This window comes from Vanessa tameamea, chromosome 11 (genome assembly GCF_037043105.1).
Source record: "Vanessa tameamea isolate UH-Manoa-2023 chromosome 11, ilVanTame1 primary haplotype, whole genome shotgun sequence".
Lineage (NCBI taxonomy): Eukaryota > Metazoa > Arthropoda > Insecta > Lepidoptera > Nymphalidae > Vanessa > Vanessa tameamea.
Window position 1 is genome coordinate 6,735,713 of NC_087319.1, and position 22,639 is coordinate 6,758,351.

The 22,639-nt window shown below is 29.9% G+C and overlaps 4 protein-coding genes across 4 annotated transcripts in view; 2 read left to right on the plus strand and 2 right to left on the minus strand.

The window, feature by feature from the left end:
• Positions 1–22,639, minus strand: part of LOC113395185 (protein TANC2) — a 311,678-nt gene that overhangs the window by 18,695 nt on the left and 270,344 nt on the right. The gene's annotated exons all lie outside the window — the stretch shown is intronic.
• On the plus strand, positions 6,271–14,225 carry LOC113395172 (protein takeout-like). The gene is made up of 6 exons (XM_026632738.2): positions 6,271–6,431; positions 10,189–10,417; positions 10,682–10,812; positions 11,458–11,595; positions 12,982–13,136; positions 13,707–14,225. Exons 1-5 carry the CDS (start codon positions 6,365–6,367, stop codon positions 13,131–13,133), a joined length of 717 nt encoding a protein of 238 aa, XP_026488523.1. The 5' UTR covers positions 6,271–6,364; the 3' UTR covers positions 13,134–13,136; positions 13,707–14,225.
• LOC113395171 (3-oxoacyl-[acyl-carrier-protein] reductase FabG-like) lies at positions 16,308–17,258 on the minus strand. Its single transcript, XM_026632737.2, has one exon. It carries the CDS (start codon positions 17,137–17,139, stop codon positions 16,375–16,377), a length of 765 nt encoding a protein of 254 aa, XP_026488522.1. The 5' UTR covers positions 17,140–17,258; the 3' UTR covers positions 16,308–16,374.
• On the plus strand, positions 18,515–20,973 carry LOC113395183 (tubulin alpha-1C chain-like). The gene is made up of 5 exons (XM_064216201.1): positions 18,515–18,591; positions 18,665–18,872; positions 18,938–19,410; positions 19,903–20,259; positions 20,576–20,973. Exons 1-5 carry the CDS (start codon positions 18,583–18,585, stop codon positions 20,831–20,833), a joined length of 1,305 nt encoding a protein of 434 aa, XP_064072271.1. The 5' UTR covers positions 18,515–18,582; the 3' UTR covers positions 20,834–20,973.

Here is a 22,639-nt window from a genome sequence, read left to right on the forward strand (position 1 = left end):
TAATTTACTTCGAGTATATTTTATGGAGATGTGTTTTGTTAATAGCATACGTGAACTCTGTTCTCACTGTCAAGGTCTGTAAGATGTTGAACAAGGTTAACCTTTATAAAATATTATAACCACCTCAGTAACTGTAACATATAGTTGCTTTCTGTCTTTGTTTGTAACTCTTCTAACTTATTCTCAAACATTCAACAGCTTGATTAAAAAAATACGTAGGAAATGTTTTTATTTATATGATTTGAAAATATTTTTGGCTGAGCCCTGACGATTTCTTAATCAAAAATTATCGTATGCCTACAAAGCTAACGCTGGATAAACATTAGAGTTCCAGAAAATAGTAGGTCTTAAAAATCCTACAGTACATATAGCACATAGTAATAGCATGTGTCTATTCTCTAAGGTACATTCTTTTCTCCAACTATTTATCAGATCCTTGTTCAGATAAATATCACAGATTAAAATTGTTTTTTTACACTATAACATTCGTATACCTTAGAAGATAGTATCGAATCCAAATTATGTGCAACCAAAAATTGTCTGCTCTAAAGCGAGTGGATGTTGGAGGTGGAATTGTTACTAAGGGAACGATGGGCCTGACATTTAGCTTTGTCGCTAAAAAGTCCCAAAAAAATAGATTAAAAAAAAGCGAGTGGTCGGGTAACCTTGCTTAAAATGACCCAAATTTGAATCTATAAGCCGTGGACAAATTTGTTTCTATGATAATTCATATGTGGTAAATTTGGTTCATTTGGTTCTTTATAGACAAAATTCATGTTTCTCATATAATTATGACATACTTAAATAAATGTTATAAAATAAATTACTTAATATTTTCTTATTAATGAAATGTTTACTAATTAAATGCACGAAACCTTTTGATTTGATTTGATTTCTAACATATTATAATCTTTAATTTCCATAACTTGCAAGAGCAAAATCTTGTTTATCTTCCTATTATAATAAAATGTAATATAATGGAAATATTTTATCGGACGATTTATTACTTTAATTAATTTTGGAGTTAATTATGAAGTTGATATTTAGGTATTTCTTTACATTTTTTGCCCGTCGTTTTTATGATACATACAGTCAAGATTATATTATTTATACGACACGACACGAATAAAGGATAAAGAACAAACAAAAACTATTTTTATTACTCATTTGGCTTTCTACGAAATATTTTGCCATAATTCCCATACAACCTGGATGACAATCAATGTAATTCGTTAATGGCAATCAAAAGTATCTACACGACACTTTGTTTATGGTATGAATGATGTATGAGCTATGGTGTAATAAAATGCGCACTCACACAATTCAGATTTTCCCTTAATTTAATGCCAAATTCATATTTAGTAAAATAACAGATCTCATAGGATATGCGAGACTTTAATAGGTTAGTTTTATCAAAATTTTGTTTTTCTTTTTTGGCTCTGTAGTCCATATGTATGTGGCATTTTTAAGTCCAAGCGAATAGATTTATTTCTACGAGCTTATTTAGTAGCAGCTGCTCCGTTTTAATTAAAACTATTAAGGGTTAAATCGGTTCCACTATTCATAGTTCATTATCTCTTCTTTTGCCTAGTTGCAAATAACTATATAATATGTTACTTATTCCTAGTATTATTTTTATTTTGGTTTTTATAATAAACTTCACCGAATGCCGGTCTAGAACGATCGGAACTATAACGGTTTTCAAACTAAGCAGAGCTATATAAATGTCCAAGTAGTTGGCATATAGATCAGGTTAACGAGACATAATATTGAAGTAGGGAGATAACAGAAACCCTTTAATAATAATGACACGCCAAGCTTCCGACCGAGAATTCATAAGATAGACGTGGCTCGGCTATAAGTACCTAAGGAAAGTGATAATAGTCAGAGTCACAAGAAAGAATAGAAGGTTGATAAAAACACTTAAGGAGAAAACTCCGACACAAATAAATCTATCAAGTTTCCATATTTTGTAAAACATCGGAGAACAATATAGGCGCCTAGTTACCTGTATATATGAAGTGTACAGGAGAGCCACACGCATGGTGGTCACGACCCTCAGTAATGAGGAAACGACTACGAAGAGAATAACCTATAAAAGGTTCATCAGAAAATGTTACTTAATAAAAAAATCATAAGAATAAAAGAATAAACCAGTTTTCGTTTGTAGCTTGTAACGTTAACAAATACCTAAGTCATCCTCTAAAATACACATTATACTCTTTTTAAAAAACGTATTTTTGATTTTTACAATCCATTGTGTTTGAAATAACAGTTAAAATTTATCTTATTTTGATTGATGGCTACCAACAATGTCACAGGCTCCTAGGATCATTGAACTACCTACTTATGTAAAAACAAAGTGATTTTTTATTTACAAGCATACAAATGTAATATACTTGTTTACGTGTGCCTTTTTATACGAGAAGTGTTTGGAATAATTTACTGAGACTATTTTTTAAAGTTAATGTTCAACTTGACCTAAAGTTATAAGAACTAGACGAATAATAAGAATTTAGCGACACCTCATCAATCAAGAACAAAGTCGGTTACTGTTTTAGTCGTTAGGCTCTCAGCATTAAAGTGAAACAGGTCTCAAATATTTGTCATAAATATCAACTAACATTTTTTGAAGGCGAGTTGTAGAGGGTTGGAAGGATGTATGAGGAGAAGGAGTGCTTAATGAGGAGGTGCCTATTCTAGTCTACTATCTGAGACCAGCATAACATAGAACCTAAAGTAATTCACCCGTACACCTTGCAGTTGTTCATAGTAAAGAAGCGTAATAACCAAATAGTTAAGAACACTCTTAACTATTTGGTAATCATTATTGATTTCTTTAATTGAAAAGGCGGCGAAAAGGCAATAGGTGAACTCTTAATATTTTTCGAATCGTTGTGGTTATATACAAAAAGATAAACTTATTCAAGTAGCTCAATCTATTTATCGACCCTAACATTTACCGTATTGGACGCAATTCTTTTATCATTGGTAAAGGAAGGATTTTTATTTGTATATATAATGTAATACATGTGTCTATGATCTTTTTATAAATAAAGTCGTGGTCACAATTCTGATGTCATGAGGAATACGTTACTCGTTGTCAGAAGTCGTTAGAATTCGTAAGCCATTTCATTATCTTGACATACGATACTAAAGCGAATTAAGATTGAAATCTTTCGTATAATTCGGTCTCTAACCAGTTCCCTTGAAATATTTTCCTACTCGCTAATCAAAAGACATCCAATTAATTCAATTTATTTTTTACTACTCATTTTTAAGAACAGGTTGGCTGGAACAGTCTTATTACGTGTTGACAAAAGATTATATTTTTTTTACCGCAAACATTTTAATTTATTTAATTTTTAAAATATGTATAATCAATTAATTGCTGGCAAATAAAAACCTTTGAATATTCATCTCAGGTAATATTAACATTAAAATTTAAATTGGTAAATTTGCAACTGAGTTTGTTAAATTGTAACAATAAATTCCTAATTATTATGCAACTATATAAATAGTTGTATTTACGATGTTAAAATATATACTGGAGAATTTCTTCTGAAGAATAAATCGCCAGGAAAGTATTTTTAAGTATAAATGAAGTCTCAGACAAATTAAATTAAAATAATATTATTTATTAAATTAGATTTACTTAACTAATTACTTGATGTAGATTCTAATAAAAATAATGGACTAGAAAAGCAGCAGGTTAATACTAATGTAGTTTACTTTTTTCAAACAAGTAAATTCTCTTATGATAATTTTTTTGTATTGGTATCTACCAGACAATAAAAAAGAAAATCGGTTGACAAACGAAGAACAAATAACAGTACTGGACTATTTTGTTTTTGCCTATTTACATAGGTATCTAAGACAATCGAATATAATTATATAATATATTATGTTGTAGAGTCTTCACGTAAGGAAACCCAATAAACCTACAATATTAAATCTCACGGACAATTTTCGATAGATTTAATTAATCTAAAGCTCAATTTTTTTTTTGGCATTATTAATAGCTAATACCTCACTTTGAGGATATTTATGCACATGCGCAGTAGATGTTTGAATAATAAAATTAACTCTTTTGGATACGATACGACACGATATTTCAAGGATCGTAATAGACTAATTTCAACTTATTACACGTATAAAGGAAAATACATATCATTTGATCAAAATGCTGGATAATTTTGTCTAATTAGCTAATTAGAAACACGGACGTTTCAGTACAATAGCGCTAAGACATATCAGCCTTGGATTCATGTCGTGTTTATGTCATTATGTCTGATATATTAAAAGTATTTAATATAATAATATAAAAATAATAGGGATAAAACCACATTCACATAAATTATACGAGCATATGTAACATATAATTATTTAATACGAATTAGATATTTAAATCATTCGAATGAGAGGACCGAAGTTGTTGTGTTGTATTTGTTGTCTATATTGTCTATTTAAATATGAAAAAACAACTTATATAAATCTGAATTTGAACAAAACATAAATAGTAATAATAGTAAAAACTTGCCTAAAAAATTTAGTACTATATTACTCAAATGTAATTCTAAAATAGATTCTCTAGATTTCGATTTACTATAGGCAATCACTGTTCATATTTATTTCGCTGTTCCTATATAATATAATAATTACATTACAATAAAAAATAACTAGATACCTAGCATCTCAATTACCAAGATAATGTTTTATAAGTAAGTGTAGTATTAATATTTGAACTATTTCCTTATGATTGTCGTCGCTTTTCTGTTTAAAGCAATTTCATATAGCGAAAAAAAACTTTACAATCTATCTTAACAAATTACACGGCATTTGACAGACGTCTTCAAGCACCGTCATTATCCTAATTCAATTTTAAGTAATGACATGACACTGTAATTATACTAAATCAATTCCGCTACAAAGAATATGTCATGTGTACACCTAATAGCATTTTTTAGTCAGATTCAATTATAAAAAAATACTTATGAGTAAAAGCATGTTGTATGTGTTGCGATGTTAGAAACAAAATCATCAGATCTTGTTATATATAAATCTATATTCTTAATTTCGTGTCGGTACGATAGACTCGATCGAAACCTAACCAAGTATAGATCGTTAAAAAATAATGAAATTTAGTCGATTACATAATATATAAGTACGTGAAATTCGTATTGTCGAGATTTCGATATTAAAATCCATAACATTCAATGATATATCAGTTCAACGGGCGGCCATGTTTGTTTACGTTACGGGTGATGTTATAAATGTTTGAAAATGTTATATATTTAATTAAACCGTATTTGTTTAGTTCTATTTAGTTTACCCGAGCGAAGCCGGGCTTAATAAATAATTTATAATAGTAACATATAATTTTTTTCATATTTTACAATAAAGCGGCATAAAATAAAAGTAAATATGTTATGATTTTCGCATAGAAAGAAAATATTAATTTTAAAGATATGGATATGAAAAATCTATTTAGGCTTTTAATTTATACATATTACTGGATGCTGCCCGCGGCTTCGCTCGCTTTTTAGGGGTTCGTCGTCAGGTGTTAGGTGTATAAAAAATGTGGTCATGTCTTTCCTTGGAGTTTGTGCTTGCTTCGAGCAAATTTCATAAAATTCGGTTACGTGATTTGAACGTGAAAGAGCATCAGACAGACAAACACACAGAGTTATTTTTGCATTTATAATATTAGTATATATATTATATGATTGGCTTTTTACCATATAATATCTAACACCTTTTACTCATATAACCAAACCTTGTCATATACTCAATAAAAAGAGCAAGCATAGACCATTTTTTTTAAACTTACAAAAGCGTTAATATGACTATTACGAAGAAAGCACCGTATATTATTATGCTTACATAAACATAAAAAACACTATCTTATTTTTATGAAAATATAATATCATATCTAGTGATATGTATCGATTTTTTTCCATGCCTACATTTTCATTAAAATAAATAAACATTACATTGACATGGCATTAAAATAATAATAATTTCTATAACGGACTCTAGAAATTACTACATTGACGCTTTCCTAGAAATACATCTTTTCTGTATTATACAGCTACTCGTATATAATTAAAAATGTAGATTAAAAATACAAATAGGTGTGACAACTATCTCTATTGTTTATGTTATAATAAAAAATACATCTATGAGACAATGATAATAATATTAGCACTTTGATTTTTTTTTGCTGTATTAATTATTGCCTTTGCGCAACATATATAAGTAGGCGTTGAATGGCAGTACCTCAGTCGTTTGACGTCCACGGTTAAAGAAACGTAAAGTTTTATTTATTTTACTATAATATTCATATTTAAATACCAACATCAAAATGCGTGTGTCGTTGTGCTTATTCGCGGTAGCTTATTTTATCGCCGGCGCGTGCGCAGGAAAGCTTCGTGAGTATATTCACTTTTTAATAGTAATGACTAATCTAAAAATGTCTACATAACTACAATAATTAAACAAATTATAATAAAATTTTATGATTATTTGTTTTAAATAGGTTTTGGCTATAAATAATTAAAAAAAAAATACTTTTGAATCTCTCTATGGAACTTTGTAAGTTTTTGGTCGACTTACAAAAGGAAGCTGTGAATTCAGCCTTAACTTTCTTTGTGTGTATGTATCAAAAGCTTGTAAACTGGTTTGAATTATTTTGATGATGATTCTTTTATTAATTGATATAAATCTATGGTCGAATATTAATTAGGAGAAAGATAAACATTTTAAGATAAATAATCTATAGTTCTTTTAACTAGTAGACCTGAACTTAACCTCCTTTCTTTCTTTATTATATTCTTTATTGTTTCTATAATTAATAAAAAACAATGTTTAAAGTAGTTCTTATATCGACATATTTTAAAGGAATTGCAGAATAAGCTATATATAATTATATAATATTTTATAAAAATATATTATATAATTATTTTAATAAATATATTTTAAGGTCTGTGAATAAACTGTAATACATAGGAATGTCAATGTCGCCCCTTGATACCTTGATACGTTACGAAGGTATTTACTGAGAGATATATGTTTACTGTGCTTTTGACAACACAAAGGCTCCTTGAACATCATTTAATATTAACGGCGTACTGTTTAAGTAGGTCTAGTACGTACATAAACTTGTATTACTGTCATTATTCGTTTTTAGCCTCGTGTATATTTTAATACTCTATGTACGTTTTAATAACTTATCCATCACAGACACAACCCATACGACATAGACTTGTAATCAAAAGCATTCAGATGATCCTATAGACAATTACTACTTTTTATAATTTATATAATTTATAAACATAATCCTAACAAAATTATGCTATGTAGTGAGCTACTTCCCTTTTAACCTCGTATATATGCGATTTATTTTTTATCTGATCTGATCTTTAAATAAACAATAAATCTTTAATATTATCAAGACTGATTTCTTTAATGAAGAAGATTATGAAGCGAAATAATATGATTTGAATAAAGTATAAACAAATGGCCATGATATTATTATCAGTTGTTTCCGGTTTTTTTTTACTTGTATTGGATAAAAGAATATAATCTATAATAATTAATGAGGAGACGATATACATAAAACATGTATCATTATATGCAGCGCGTTCTGAAGCAGGTTTTAGTATATAATATTAATATATATGTAAGTAGTTACTAACTGTATCCTCATATAATTTAATGAATATCGTAGACAATAAAGTTTCAATCGAATATTTATGAGAAACACGTTGTCATACTATGATTTGACACGTGACTTCCCTCCTGTACGTTTTCCTACGATGGTTTTTTTTCTCAGACTTTATCTTTTTAGTCTTATATTCACGAGATGTATACGAATCTGTAACCTTCAACTGTGATCCAAGTGATATATTTACTGAACAATGGCAACTATGATTGCTTGTTTGAAGTACGTTTTCGAAAGAAATCCTGTAACAATCTTACATGCAAAGTTACGCTTCAGTCGAGCTAAATCAAGCATGAAACATTATGATATATCTGATACAATATTCATATATATGTCAACATTAATGAATAATTGCGTATTTATTTTGCTCAAATATATTTTTTTAATTAAATAGTTTGGTATCATGAGCTACTATGAACATTCATCTGTTAAAATATTCTAGTAAGAGTTCAACCAAACAAACAAACTCTTCAGCTTTATAAAACTAGCATAGATAATAATATTTTTATAAAATGATAAAAAACAAACAACTGGTTTTTTTAATATGCCGACTAACGTCTGGCCGAACATGTTACTATAATTATAGTCAGCATCCTGATTCTGATTGATCAGATGTATATGTTAATAGATACAAGATAAATAAATAGCTTTTTATTACATATATACGCCCACGGTATATTCACCGCGGTCACTTCAAGCGATGGTTTTTAAAAATAATCATTTAAACGTGCTGTTTCATTAAAAAACAATGATCGTTTCATCATACATTTTCCTGTAATATTTTAATTTATGAATCTAATGATCAGATAATTCAATAATGAATTAACGCTGTTAGTTTATATATATAAAGATTCACAGAGAAAATACATGGATAGATTAAATTTGTTTGGTATTAATCTTACTGGCAGCCGGGAGAAACCACTTAATCTTATCCTTTATAGCAAGATGAAAAGGTTTTCCTTGATGTGATATTGATCTAATAAAGTCATTAAATGCAGACTGAATTTATAGACATCGCGGATGATATACTAAGTCCAGCTCAATTTATCAAATTTGTAACATTTATTATTTATATCTAGAAATTAGTATATCTTCCACGTGTTCTTGTGGAAGTTGATTGTTGAACTCTCATTTGTCTGGACAAAATAATATGTTTCTATTTTATTCATTTTAAAAATGCTTTTAATTAGGTACGCTGTTACTAAAGATGAGCGTTAGTAAAATATTCGTAATACTCGAATAACTTGCTAATTACTTCGGATAATCGATTATGAAATTAGTGCACGAACAATACAAAACATGGAACGATTAAAGTAGTAGGTAATTACAATTTCAATCGAAAGAAAACAAATTAATTCGATATTTGAATTGATTTCATTTTTAGGTAGGTACATACCTGCGTACTTAATACATTTAGAACTATTGAGCCTGGACCTCTATATACGTTTGTATAGATTTGTGTCTTATATGTAGATGAGATAAATTGAGGAATGCAAATTAATCACTTAAGTAATTATACTTTGACATATAATATATTCTAATGAACGAGTATACTTTTTGATGCCAACTGAAAACAACTAACTAACCAATATACCAACTAAAAATATACCGGAGAATATTTTATATTATATAAGCAGCTGCGCTTCGTAAATTCACTCTTGACGTGACAAGCGTGAATATCATCTTTCTATATTCAAAATTTTTAAGGAAATTATCAAGTTCATGCTAGTAGCTTCGCACATTCATTAAATTATTCTGACGTTATCTGACTACAGAATGAAGTTAGCGGTGAATTCATGTATTGGTTATATGAAAGAACTAAAACGCCTAAAAATACGTTTCCCCAGCGAGCACAAGAAAAAGCCAATTTTTTGCGCTATTTTTCATGATCTGTCAGTGGTTTAGCAGTACTAAGGTAACATGAAGAGTTAATTCATCAGAAATGTATAATACGTGTCTGACAAAACTTACAATACACAAACTAACAATCGCTTTAACTTGTTTATATCGATGATTAATAAATTCAATGTTAAACGATAGATGATAATATATTTCCAAATAAGAATACTCAGTAATTGCTATTGAATCGTGTTACATTGTTTCCTTCATTGTGATTCGCTTCGATTAATTACCTCGATCAAAGGATACTTCAGTCGTTTGAAACCTTCTAAATATATTTCTTCAATATATTTAATATATCATTCAAGTTAGTGACGTTTGTTTTAAAAAAAAATGTATCTGTGTGGTCTATTTTTATAAATGTTGTTGTTCAAAATGATTACTTTTATTTTGTTTAAATTATTAAATGATAAAATAATCTATGTATGTACTTAACTAATCATGCAATTATGGACCTGCACTCAATCAAAAACTATATAGCGCGATTATAGTCATTTTTTACTTCAATATTTAACTTATATTATTTTTTTGAAGATTTGTTAATAATTTATAGTTTTGTTCCTCAGCAACGTTCATCAAAGCCTGTTCAGTATCAGACCCAAAACTCAATCAATGTATCGAGTCCGCTATAACCGTCGCCGGGCCAAAGTTTGCCCAAGGCATCCCAGAACTGGGAATCAAACCCTTAGACCCTGCGGAACTGGGTAAAGTTGTTGTGAACAATCCCGCCTTAAAGATCATCCTCGAAGATACCGTTGTGACTGGATTAGGAGGATTCAAGATTAATTCCTTTAAGTAAGTACAATCATGCTAAAAATTATATCAATTATTTTTGTAAAGTTGACGAGTCATTTGCCAAATATTAATGAAAAAAAAAAAAACAATCAAATACCTTCTCTTTTATACACAACTCAGCGGCTTTCATTCAACCATATTATATTTATAGAGACGTCATATTGAAATTGTGTGGGCTCCAAATATATGGTATTCATGTTGCGATTGTGTTGTTAGAAATAATACTAATGCATAATATTTCACTTATTCAATTATTGTTTAAAGAATGAACGTGGAAAAGGGTAAAGCTGTCCTGGACTTCACAGCCAACGTGACGTTGAAGGCGCACTATGATATGGACGGAAAGGTGCTTATCGTACCAATCAGGGGCAACGGCCAGGCCAAGATCAAGATCAGTAAGCGTTTTATAAAATTATTTAACATTTCGACTGATAGTAGCGATTGTATTGCCATACTAGAAATACCAAATTATGACTATTTGGTATAACAGTAATAGTAATCTCAGAAGATAAAATAAAACAAAAAGTAGTCTACAATAGCTACTCGTCATGTATATTTTTATAAATAGTATGCAGAGACTTCATTTCTTCTGGACGAAACTCCGCACCGGGACCTATCTGCCTAGCCACTCTACTGACTTTTGACCTTTATTATAAAACTAGCTGCCCGTTATTTATTAGTGGTTTACCACTTATTTTAATAAGAATGTTATTCCGTACTATATGATTTACCTATGACATATAAAAAAATTCCAACCGGTCTATTCGACGATACTGTGCTAATAATTATGCATCGTACAATATGCTCTCATGTTTCAGGCGTTCAACTGTTACAGTTCTCGTTATGTTCCTCGTTTTTAATATTTATAATGTTTACTGAGATTTATTTATAAATGATAATGATGATAATGTTTTGTGTACATTTTGAAGGCCGACCAAATATCAGACGGACTGTTGTCGTATTCGTCGTCGTCAGACAAAAATTAACATTTATTGAATTAAAGTAACACATTGATTTAAATGATATTAACTCGTTTATAGCAAACCTTCGTATTGTGATCAAATACGATTTCAAATCAGTCGACGGTTACTGGACTGTCACCGATCACAAGGACAGTTACAAAATGGACCGAGCACAGTTCAAGTTCACCAACTTATTCAACGGAAACAAGGAGCTCGGTAAGATATTCATTTCCTTTATTTAATTTTTAACGATGTATTTGAACTTTTAACGATCTTTAAAACTATCAGATTTATTAGCAGATGGACAAACCGATTGATCGACTGTGTGGGAGCACAGTCGATCAAGCGGTTTGTCCGGCTCCTTAGTCTGAAAGATATAGACAAATTATTAAAAAAAAAGTTAAAGAGAGTGAATGACGTGTCGCTATAAAATTCGAACCACAATTATTATCTTCTCGTATAATTATTTAAGTACCTTATAAATAAATATACGTAGTAGATACTTATTGTTAGTACTCGCATGATTCATTACATACACTGAAGTTCTTAGATAAATCAATAACTATTTATTGAATTATGATTTTTCTCCTGCTAGGTATTATATTTATAAAACTCCATAAACCTTGCAATTAAACTATAAGCATTCATTATATTTGAATTGATCTCGATGATCTCAAATATATAAAAACATTCTGAAATTAAATCTGTGGTAAGTCTGTTATTTATCAAAGGTGGAAGAGAAGACCTATACAATATAAAAAAAAGATAAAATAATTACAATTATTCTTAAAACGCCGTGACTCTTGAATGCCGATGACATAAAGATAAAATGTATTGATACAAAGGTATATAATTGCAGACAAAATATACTTAATTGTTCTTATAAAATAAAACTGAGTTCCATTTGTCAATAAAAAAATTACTCTGACAAATAATTTTGTGTTTATTTGATTTTGATCGGAGTAAAAAGTTTATATTTTTAAATCAAGGTTAGTGGTATTTGTGTTTTTTATTAATTTGTTTAAGCGTAAGAACCTTAAATAATCATTAACCTTTATTATATATGTATCAATAAAATAATTATAAGATACTTAAACAAAAATAAAAGAACAGAGGCCATCAAATCAAGAGGTCGTGGTAAATTTTAAAGTACACTGGAAATATCTTAAAAATTATCTTTATGTTTAAACGTTACACTGTTTATTTGAATGAATATAACATTATTTATCAATAATACTGTCTCATAATTTCAGTATAAATATTTTTAACTTTTGTAGATTTATCTATTAATTTCTATATATTATCTATGGTCTTTCCTTTTGGTTAAGTATGTTATAATTATAATTATTTTATTGATGCATAAAGGTTAACGATTGTTAAAGGTCCTTAAGCTTAAACAACTTAAGAATAAATACAAATACCAATAATATGTATATCTTATACTTTTATAAGGATACTATGTGTTGCAGTTTTATACTCATTAATCAATACAGTACATGATGACCATAAAGTATTATAACGATGCAGACTACATAAATTACAAACAACTATTTTTCTTTTGTTTTACATATTCAAAGCATTACGAACCACGTTACATTACAGCTGACACAACAATAAGATTCCTTAACGAAAACTGGGAAATTATAATGCAAGAAATAGCACCACCAGCCATGGATCAAATAATTGTAGCGTGCGTTGAAGAAGTTAGGAAACTGTTTCTGGCAGTACCCGCAGATCAATTGCTATCCCAGTGAATGGTGAATATTCAAATTGTTTTCATTATATTCATCATAATCTAACACATCTATATCATCTCAATCTAACTCGATCTATATCATTACTAACAACTCTTAGACATTTTATATTAATAAAACCTACTGTAAACTCTTATACAATAACATAATTTCCGTTATTCCAATAATAATAATATTATTTTAAGACATTATAGCAGCGGGACTTAATCAAAGGTTTTTGAAGCATCTTGATCGTGTCTTAGAAACCTATTACCAGTAATTATTAACATTATGTCCTAAGATTATAAAACAAAATGCAATTAATAGAGCGCTCGAAACATTATAGTGTAGCAATAAAAGCGAATGCAAATTCCCGGTACTTAGTGCGCACCCGTTTCTCTTTTATACCTCAAAATAATTGTTTTTTTTTTTAATTATTAATTATTGGCGTATAAAAAGGCGCTTCAATTCGCATAACCACGACTTTATATTAGCTTTAGTTGCTTCACTATAATGTTCTGCGCGCTCCATCTACCTTTTTGTTTTATAATCTATAATCATCTATCAAAACAAAAGCATAATATATATTTTTAGCGGACACAATCGACGCGGTGATCAATGAGCACTGGGAGCCGGTGATCAAAGACATCGCACCCACCGCTTTCGACACAATCATCAACGCGTGCGTTAATGAAGCAAAGAAACTATTCGCTTCTATTCCAGCCAACCAACTTCTTCTATCATAAAACATAATATGATAGCATATTGGTCAATTTAAAAAAAAATGAACTCTGTTTTTAAATTTTCTAAGAATTATTGAGGTTAAGGGTTATAATTTTTATACTAATTGTTGAGAAACGGATATTATTGTTTGTAATACTTGCAACAATTTGATACCAAATGCTTGCTGAATAATATAGTGTTTCTATTAGGTTCCGTTTTATTAAATTAATTTAAACTGTTCCAACAGTTATTAATTAATAATAAATAGTATGAACCCAGTGGCTCAACAATAGAGATGTCGGGACCTAGTTTGAAATATTAAAAATACTAGGACTCGACATCCGAGTTTTAACAATCATGATTCTATTTATTTGGTTATTTGTATTAGTACCTATATAAATTAAAATTATATTTTAAATTTTGTACGTTATAATAACGTGAATAAATAGTCTTACTTAACATCCAATACCAAGTTGTGGCAATATTCCGAAACAGTAACGTAATTTCCTAGCGAATTTCATAAATTGAATGCAATACCTTGTTGATTGTTTTTGTATTATCTATAGCCTAGATAATATGTTGTATGGAAAATAAATCTGTTAAATTGTACGTCACAATTTATTTCTAGTAATAAAACAGATAGGTAGTATGTAACATATTTTATGTTACTTACATCTTACTGGAAATAGTTTTATTACCTCATTAATATTAAAATGATTACCATTTATTACTTAAATAATATATATAATATAATAAATTAGGTACCAAATTATTGTGAGACAAAACATAGTGAGCACTTTAAATTTTTGATTTATAATGTTAAGATAAACTGTAATGACCTTATCCATAGTGAATATTAAAAATATTTAATTGATTTGTCATTGTTCAAGAAAAAAAAAACAAATTCTGCTATGTTAAATTGTGTCGTATAAATAATATAGTAAGATTCGAATTTAAAATGTATTATTAATATACATTTTGGTTTGAACTGGTAAGACTTCAATGGAATAAATTCATAATTTGTAGTTTTGTTAGCATCTTGACAGCACTTTGTTCAAAATATACATAAATCTATTTGTTTTCAACTTGTTTAAGACTAAAATGACCAAGATTTTATTTATCTCTTTTTGCAAACAGTTCAACACTAATGATAAGACATTGTGATAATTATATTTAAGTTAATGATATTAAGAGATATGCAATAAATACAACATTTAATATAATTTCGTTCTGTGTAATTCCTTTAAAATTTTATATAGCTATATAAAGATATAAAACAATTATATAATCTTATCTATCTCGATTGACAAATAAATTGAACAAACCTAACATTGATTGCTTCTCATTTTGTTTATGCTTAGTATATCACAGCATCACTTTTTGTAAGGAAGACTGGGATAAAGCTTCTTTGAAAGCAAAACTTAGTTTTAATGGTGTCTTCGTTTATATTGTAACTTTTAGTATAGCTAAAACATTATTAAGAATCTATTTCTTTATAAATACAGAAACTGGCCTGACCCAATTAATTATAATATTTCTTAAATGTACTGATTCCAATTCCAGCTGTTTATGTATTATAATTATTTGAACACTGTGGTCATATGTGGACTAAGTCTCTAGCAAGACTAGCAATACGAAAATTAATTAATATATTAAAAAATATACGATATGGAAAATAATTACAAGGAGTACATAAAAATAAAATAAAAGCAAGGAGTTTTTTAAAACATGTTACTTTGCACTTTGATTGATGATGATTGATCAATCACTAACCACTAAGATTCATTTTAAAAGTTAATATGGAGTAAGTTAATGCTATAAAATACTAAGTCATCTTGGTTGTTTCTTATTTATTCAATATAACAATATAATCATCAGAATATTTTATATTACACAATGACAAAAACTAAATAATTATAAGATTACTGTGGGAAGCTAGTTGGAAGTCATCCTTTCATCATCCACACACACACCATAATATCTTACTATTGCTATACCAGAAACAAAGATATATTATTATTATATATTGTAATATTTAAATATTATTTAATATTTTGTCAGAAGTATAGGCCAAATTATGTAAAAAATAATAGCTACATAGATCTTAAACAATTATAATATCTTTGTTTCTAATAAAATACATAAAAGAAAATAAAGGCTAATAAAAAATTAATTTTTCTTTAATTAAAATATAAATTAGTACCTTGTATCTATGCTTTCGCTCACTTGGAGTTCAGTTTGTGAAAATATTTTAAGACCTTGCTTTGAGACAAATTTAATTAAAATCAGTTAGACAGACAGTTACTTTTCCATTTATAACATGAGTACAGTTTAGAAATGTAAAAATATAATAAAACAAATATTAATAATGCAAACTTTATTAAATGCAAAAAAAAACGAAAATGCAAAAAATTGCTATAAAATATAGTTCATAAATGTTAAAATTAATAAAAATTAAGGCACATTGCTTCATATAGTACAATTTCATATTCCTGCATCCCACATTATACTTACAGAATAAGTACATATTATAAATATTTTAACGAGGACACATTGCATGGCGGCCTCCATCAACAGGCAAACTTGCCCCAGTAATATTGCTAGCTAGATCACTAGCCAAAAATGCAATGGTTGCAGCTACTTCATCAGGTTTCCCAGGCCTGCCTAAAGCATGAGTTTCTTTCGTCCTCTCTAAAAATGCTGCATATTGCTCATCACTGAGACCTCCTCGTTTCTGAAGCTCAGTCAAAATAACCCCAGGATTGACACAATTTACTCTTACCCCTTTAGCAGCTAGTTCTAATGCTACACACCTTGTAAACTGGTCAACGGAAGCTTTGGATATATTATAAGCCAAAACTCCAGGAAATGATCGAATTCCATTCACACTGGACACATTTACAATATTGCCCTTAGTTTTAAGTAAATGCGGAACAGCTAACATTGTTAAATAATAAATTGAACGCACGTTAGTGTTCATGAGGCGGTCATACTGGGCCAAAGTCGTGTTCTCAATAGTTCCCGTTTCGATGATGCCGGCATTGTTGATTAAAACATCGATCTTTCCGTAATGATCGACTGTACTTTTAACAATTTTTTCAATGTCATTCTCTTTGGTTAAATCAGCCTGTACGACAAATGTCGATGTTGATTTTTCACAGTCCTTATTAACTTTTTGCAAGTTATCCACATTTCTTCCAGTCAAGGATAACTTGGCGCCGAGTTTAGATAAAAACACAGCAGTTGCAGCACCGATTCCTGAACTAGCGCCAGTAACAATTACTACTTTTCCGGCGAAGTTCATTTTTATTCCACTCTTTAGTTTAAGAACTCTCTAAATATAGTCTTTCCAGTATACTCTTATCAAATGTAAAAATAGATAACAGCTAATATTATGTAAAAATGAAACTTGTTTACATATTACTTCACATTATGTCAAATGTCAATTAATTATTTTTTTTTAATTATGAATCGCAATGATTTTGCTCCAGACAGCCAAGTGTTCCATGTGTCAACATTTTAAATATAAATGTACATTACATTAATATGACATTTCATTTGAATTTATTTTAGGAAGACTACGGAAACTTGATGATAAACAGATACTTTCGCCCATAGTTCTCTGCACTGTGAGAGGTATAAAATTTGTACCACTAGTTCACTCTCCAGGGACAGTGAGCAACTTGGCACGGTCTCGCACTTCCATAGTTAAGAGTAAAACTAATTATGAACACTTTAAAATTTTAATAAAATATCTTATAAAGTAGGAAAAGATTATCAAAGAAGTTTTATTCGCATTTTAAATGCACTTACGTATAATATTACTTACATGAATTATTTGCATCGTTGTGAATAAAAAAAGTTACCAACTACAAAGTAAAGTTTACCCTGTAATTAAGTTAGTTTTAAGAAACTCATTTTTGACTATAAATTTCCTCCTTGTTTAAATTAATAGTAACAACTAGAAATAGATATTAGCCACAATAATATATACATTTACTAGTTAGAATTAAGCGAATTTAAACTGCTCTAAAGCTCGCATCTCATGACTTTTGAATTGTCGTTAACTTTCACGGTGTGTTGCAAGGCGGCCTGAATGAAAACTCGGTGCTGAAACCAAATTAGAATTCGCTATCAGCGTCACCACAGGCTGCTGTGGTACCGCTGCAGTACCACCTGCCACGCCGTACCGTACTCTGTTGTGTCGTTTCTCCTCTCAAGCAACCTCCAAATTGGATAACTTTGAGAACTAACTTGTTGTTACAGTAACACTTTAGTTACAGTACTTTTACGAACAGATACGGTTTATGATAAACCGTATCGTAAGGTACGATACGGTATACATCCAGCAGTATACGGTGTATATAGATACATGTCTATTTATATAAACGGATTATACAATATAATTTATTGACATGTATTTAAATGAATATTTATTATTGTTCTTAAACATATCCTATATACATCCATACTGTATTCATTTAGTAAAAAGGAATAAGTAATACTAACATTTCTTTCTTAAAATAAATAATGAGGAAAAAAATACCCCAGATAATACTTACACTCAAAACCTTGGTAACAGCTACGCAAGACCAATTTGATTTTAAAGAAATAAATGTAAACTATTGTCAGGGAGACAGTTTACTTTAAAATACATCAAAAAGATGACAAGAAATATGTAAAAAATATATAATTAATAAAAATATATCACATTATTTTTCAAAATTTTTAGTAAAATACTAGAGTAATGGCAATTGTGAGACCGAATTACTAGCATGATTTAAAATAAATAAAAAATACTGCAATATACTTACTGAGAACTATTTCAGAAAGAAGTAATACACATTCATATTGGTCAAGCTGGAGTTCAAGTTGGAAACGCTTGCTGGGAATTATATTGTCTGGAACATGGCATTAGGCCTGACGGTATACTAGCGCACTCCAATGATATAAGTTCCGGAGCATTTTTTAATCAAACTGGCGGTGGTAAAGTTGTTCCAAGAGCTGTCATGGTTGATTTGGAACCTATACCAATAGGTATTTTAAAAATTACGTAGCATATCATATAAAGATGATATAATTAATTGATACTTTTGATTTAGATGAAATAAGAACGGGAACATATCGCAGCCTTTTTCACCCTACATCCTTAATTACCGGTAAAGAAGACGCAGCTAGTAATTTTGCAAGAGGTTATTTCAGCATTGGAAGAGAAATGATTGATTTAGCATTAAACAGAATTCGATTAGTAGCTGAAGAATGTAATTGCCTGCAAGGCTTCATAATATTTAGATCTTTTGGAGGTGGAACAGGATCGGGTTTTACAGCACTTTTACTGGATGGACTGACAAGGGATTACAAAAAACTCTCGAAAATAGAATTCGCAATCTATCCAGCTCCTAAGATATCGCCAATTATTGTAGAACCATATAATGCTGTTTTTACAACGCATGCATGTATGGATACAGAAGATGTGTGCTTTATTTTTGACAATGAATCATTGTATGATATTTTAGCCCGTCTTTTAGACGTACCGCGTCCTACTTACACAAATTTAAACAGACTTATTGCCCAGGTAGAGTACTTCATATATTTATATGGTAAATATAAAAATAGCATCCTTTAAGCGTCACGCTGCATTGAGAACACTTTGATAGTTTGGAGTCCTCACATGTACACATGTGTACACGGAATTTTATCCGACACGTTCAGATTATGTCAATATGGTTCTTTTACTGTCGAATATAAGATAAACTATGAACGCAAATTAAGCAGATGAAAACTTAAAGGTGCTGACTCCGACTATATCGACCATCGGTTAAGATCTCTTTTTAACCTTGGAGATTTCTTCCGCTATGTTTCTTTTAATACTACAGGCCGTGTTGCAATAGATTTAAAACAACATTATGGTATATTCACAATAATATTCATTTTTTAGGTAGAATGACAATTATTCCATAACCACGAGGAGTAGACTTATGTCTAAGCTTATGCTTAGAATCATTATATTGATAGAATTCTTGACGTTTTGCATATTTAAATTAAATATATTTTATTATTTTTACAGGTAGTATCCGGTATGACGACGTCATTGAGATTTGAAGGTTCTTTAAATGTGGAATTGGTAGAATTCAGAACAAATTTAATACCTTATCCAAGAATTCATTATCCTTTAGTTACATTCGCTCCGTTCGTTCCGCCGTCTAGATCAATGCACGAAACTATGACCACACAACAGTTGATGATGTCCTGTTTCGAACCTTCCAATCAGATGATCAAGTGTGACCCGAGAAATGGAAGCTACATGTCGTGTTGTTTATTATTCAGAGGAGATATTAATCCGAATGATATCAATTCAACTATTACTCACATAAAAAGCTTACGCACTATAAGATTTGTACCTTGGTCACCAACAGGATTTAAGGTTTGGATTTTCGTCTATACATAAATCATATACCTTGTAACCACATTCGTAAAGAATAATAAAACTTCACTATATAAATACTTTTTAATATCTTTTTGTAAAATCGATGATTAATCCATTATTATCCAACAAACACATTTAATGTTAAAATATAGTATATAGTATCAATTTCAAATACAAATAAGGTATTTCAAATCAATAAAAAATTAAGGTATCCAAACAAGATATTATGTTTTTTTTTTTTTGTTAGTGATAGTAAATATGTAAACAAAAAGAATATTTAGTTCAAAACAATTTAATTTTAACATTATTGCAGATTGGTGTAAATTTTCAACCACCAACAACTGTCCCTGGTGGTGATTTAGCTGCGATGCAAAGAGCAGTTGTAATGGTATCCAACTCATCAGCTGTACGGGTAGCTTGGGAGCGTCTTTGTAAAAAATTTTACTTAATGTATGCAAAACGCGCTTTTGTACATCACTACGTTGGTGAAGGATTAGAAGAAAGAGAATTTAAATATGCATTGCAAAACATCAAAGCGCTATCAAATGATTACAGAGAATTGGAAACTTAAACATAATATTATATCAACTTCGTAAAGCTTAAGCTCAATTATTGTGTTTGTAGAAGGTTATATATTTTAGAATTTTTGTCTTTACATGAAAGATTATTTTGTAATTGGAATCAATCACATCCCAGATAAAAAGTAAACTTATTAATATGCGTGTTCATTTTTTATAATCTATTACCAATTTCTTTTTAGTATCTTTAGAACGACTAAAGGTGCGCTAAATTAACTAAATTTGCGGCTTGCGAGTTTTTGAAGAAACTCAAAGATTCGTAACAAAGAACTCTAAGAGATTTGGAAAAAACCTACCGCGCAAATATGTGTCTGCGTCAAAATCTGTTTTACTCCACATTTTAACACCTGGCATATTCTTGCAGGTCACACACCTGCAAGAATATGATCTGAAAACTCTTGTAATCCTATGTTACTGAAGTCCGATATAACAAGAAATCGGGTACAGGGCCAAAGGCTTTAAGTGCAGAATTGTATAATTACACATTACACTGCCAACTTTCATACACACTCTTTCATTGTCACATTTTGTTCTTCGTCTCATGTTACACCCCATATTTTATTTCACTGTGTTTTCACAATATTAATTTTCATGTGTAATTGGCGTTAGTTAGTCAGGAAGCTAACTTATTAAAGTCCAATCGCGAAGACGACCAGTGCAGTCAGCAATGAGCTGCACTGGTCGCCCTCGCCATGCCAGTCCACAAGATGCCTCTTCACGCCTCGTTTGAAGGCAACCAGGTTATAAGAGGAGGTGAACACGTGTCCTGGCAGAGAGTTACATTTTCTGGTGGTGCGACAATGAAAAGAATTGCCAAATTTCTTCGTGTGCGATGGGATCGATGTCACAATTAGGGGTGACGTCGCGAGCCAACACGCGTAAATTTGTGAAGGAAAAGGGATGCAGGCATTAGGGAGAATAATTCAGTCAATAGAAAACGCTCAGCGCTGCTATTTTTCGACGCAACGCATAGGTTCGAGGGTGTTTGTGACCTTTACGTCGCCAATAATGCGGACCGCACGTCGCTACAATTAATCCAAGGCTTCCATTAAGTACTCAGCGGAGTCATCCCAGAGGTGAGAGCAATATTCAACGTAAGGACGCACCTGCGTTTTGTATTACGAAACATTTACAAATATCAATCAGAGTAAAAAGAATTGCAGATTTTATTAGTCTATGCAGTTTTTTTTATAATCATCAAATCTTTGTTAATTATTAGGGCATCCAATCATATTTTCTGCTGTTTAATAACTTTTATAAATTTTCGCCTTAATAAGTCATCTTTAACTACTAGTAATTCTAAAGAAGCGTATAACGAAATAAAAATATTCATGAAATACCTATAGTAGATATTAGATTTAACACTTACAATTGAATTGACATGTTTTCTTTTCCTTTAGCAGTGGTAAGATCTTCTTAATTTAGGATGAGGGGAGTGAAAAAATCCTAGATCTCGTCGATAGTGGTAAGTCTTGAATCATATCGTGAGGCACAATAGAAAAAGAATTAAAAATCTTTTTTGGTTATAAAATCCCTCGTCACACTTTCATTGATGTTTTTTGAGTATCTATATTGGTGTTAAAACTCAGAACACTATTACTCTTACTGCAGTACTCCCAACTCTACCAACTTTTCGGTAGATCTAAAATATGTATCAACTTTTAAAGTTTCTGTATTTGTACTGAAGTTTTACCTTTGACGCGTTATGAAAAAAAATAAAGTTATTTTTGTTTAGGCTCGCGCACAGAATGATGTGAAAACTACAAGGTGAAGTTGTTCGCTAAGGCACAAAATCAAGT

What these genes read in the sequence shown, in the direction of transcription:
- LOC113395171 (XM_026632737.2), bottom strand. Translation starts at nt 17,139, where the DNA reads ATGAACTTCGCCGGAAAAGTAGTAATTGTTACTGGCGCTAGTTCAGGA.
- LOC113395172 (XM_026632738.2), top strand. Translation starts at nt 6,365, where the DNA reads ATGCGTGTGTCGTTGTGCTTATTCGCGGTAGCTTATTTTATCGCCGGC. An exon ending in TTCAAGATTAATTCCTTTAA is followed by an intron (nt 10,418 to 10,681) that starts GTAAGTACAATC and finishes TATTGTTTAAAG; the next exon opens with AATGAACGTGGAAAAGGGTA. An exon ending in CCAGGCCAAGATCAAGATCA is followed by an intron (nt 10,813 to 11,457) that starts GTAAGCGTTTTA and finishes ACTCGTTTATAG; the next exon opens with CAAACCTTCGTATTGTGATC.
- LOC113395183 (XM_064216201.1), top strand. An exon ending in TAAACAGACTTATTGCCCAG is followed by an intron (nt 19,411 to 19,902) that starts GTAGAGTACTTC and finishes TTATTTTTACAG; the next exon opens with GTAGTATCCGGTATGACGAC. An exon ending in GGTCACCAACAGGATTTAAG is followed by an intron (nt 20,260 to 20,575) that starts GTTTGGATTTTC and finishes ACATTATTGCAG; the next exon opens with ATTGGTGTAAATTTTCAACC.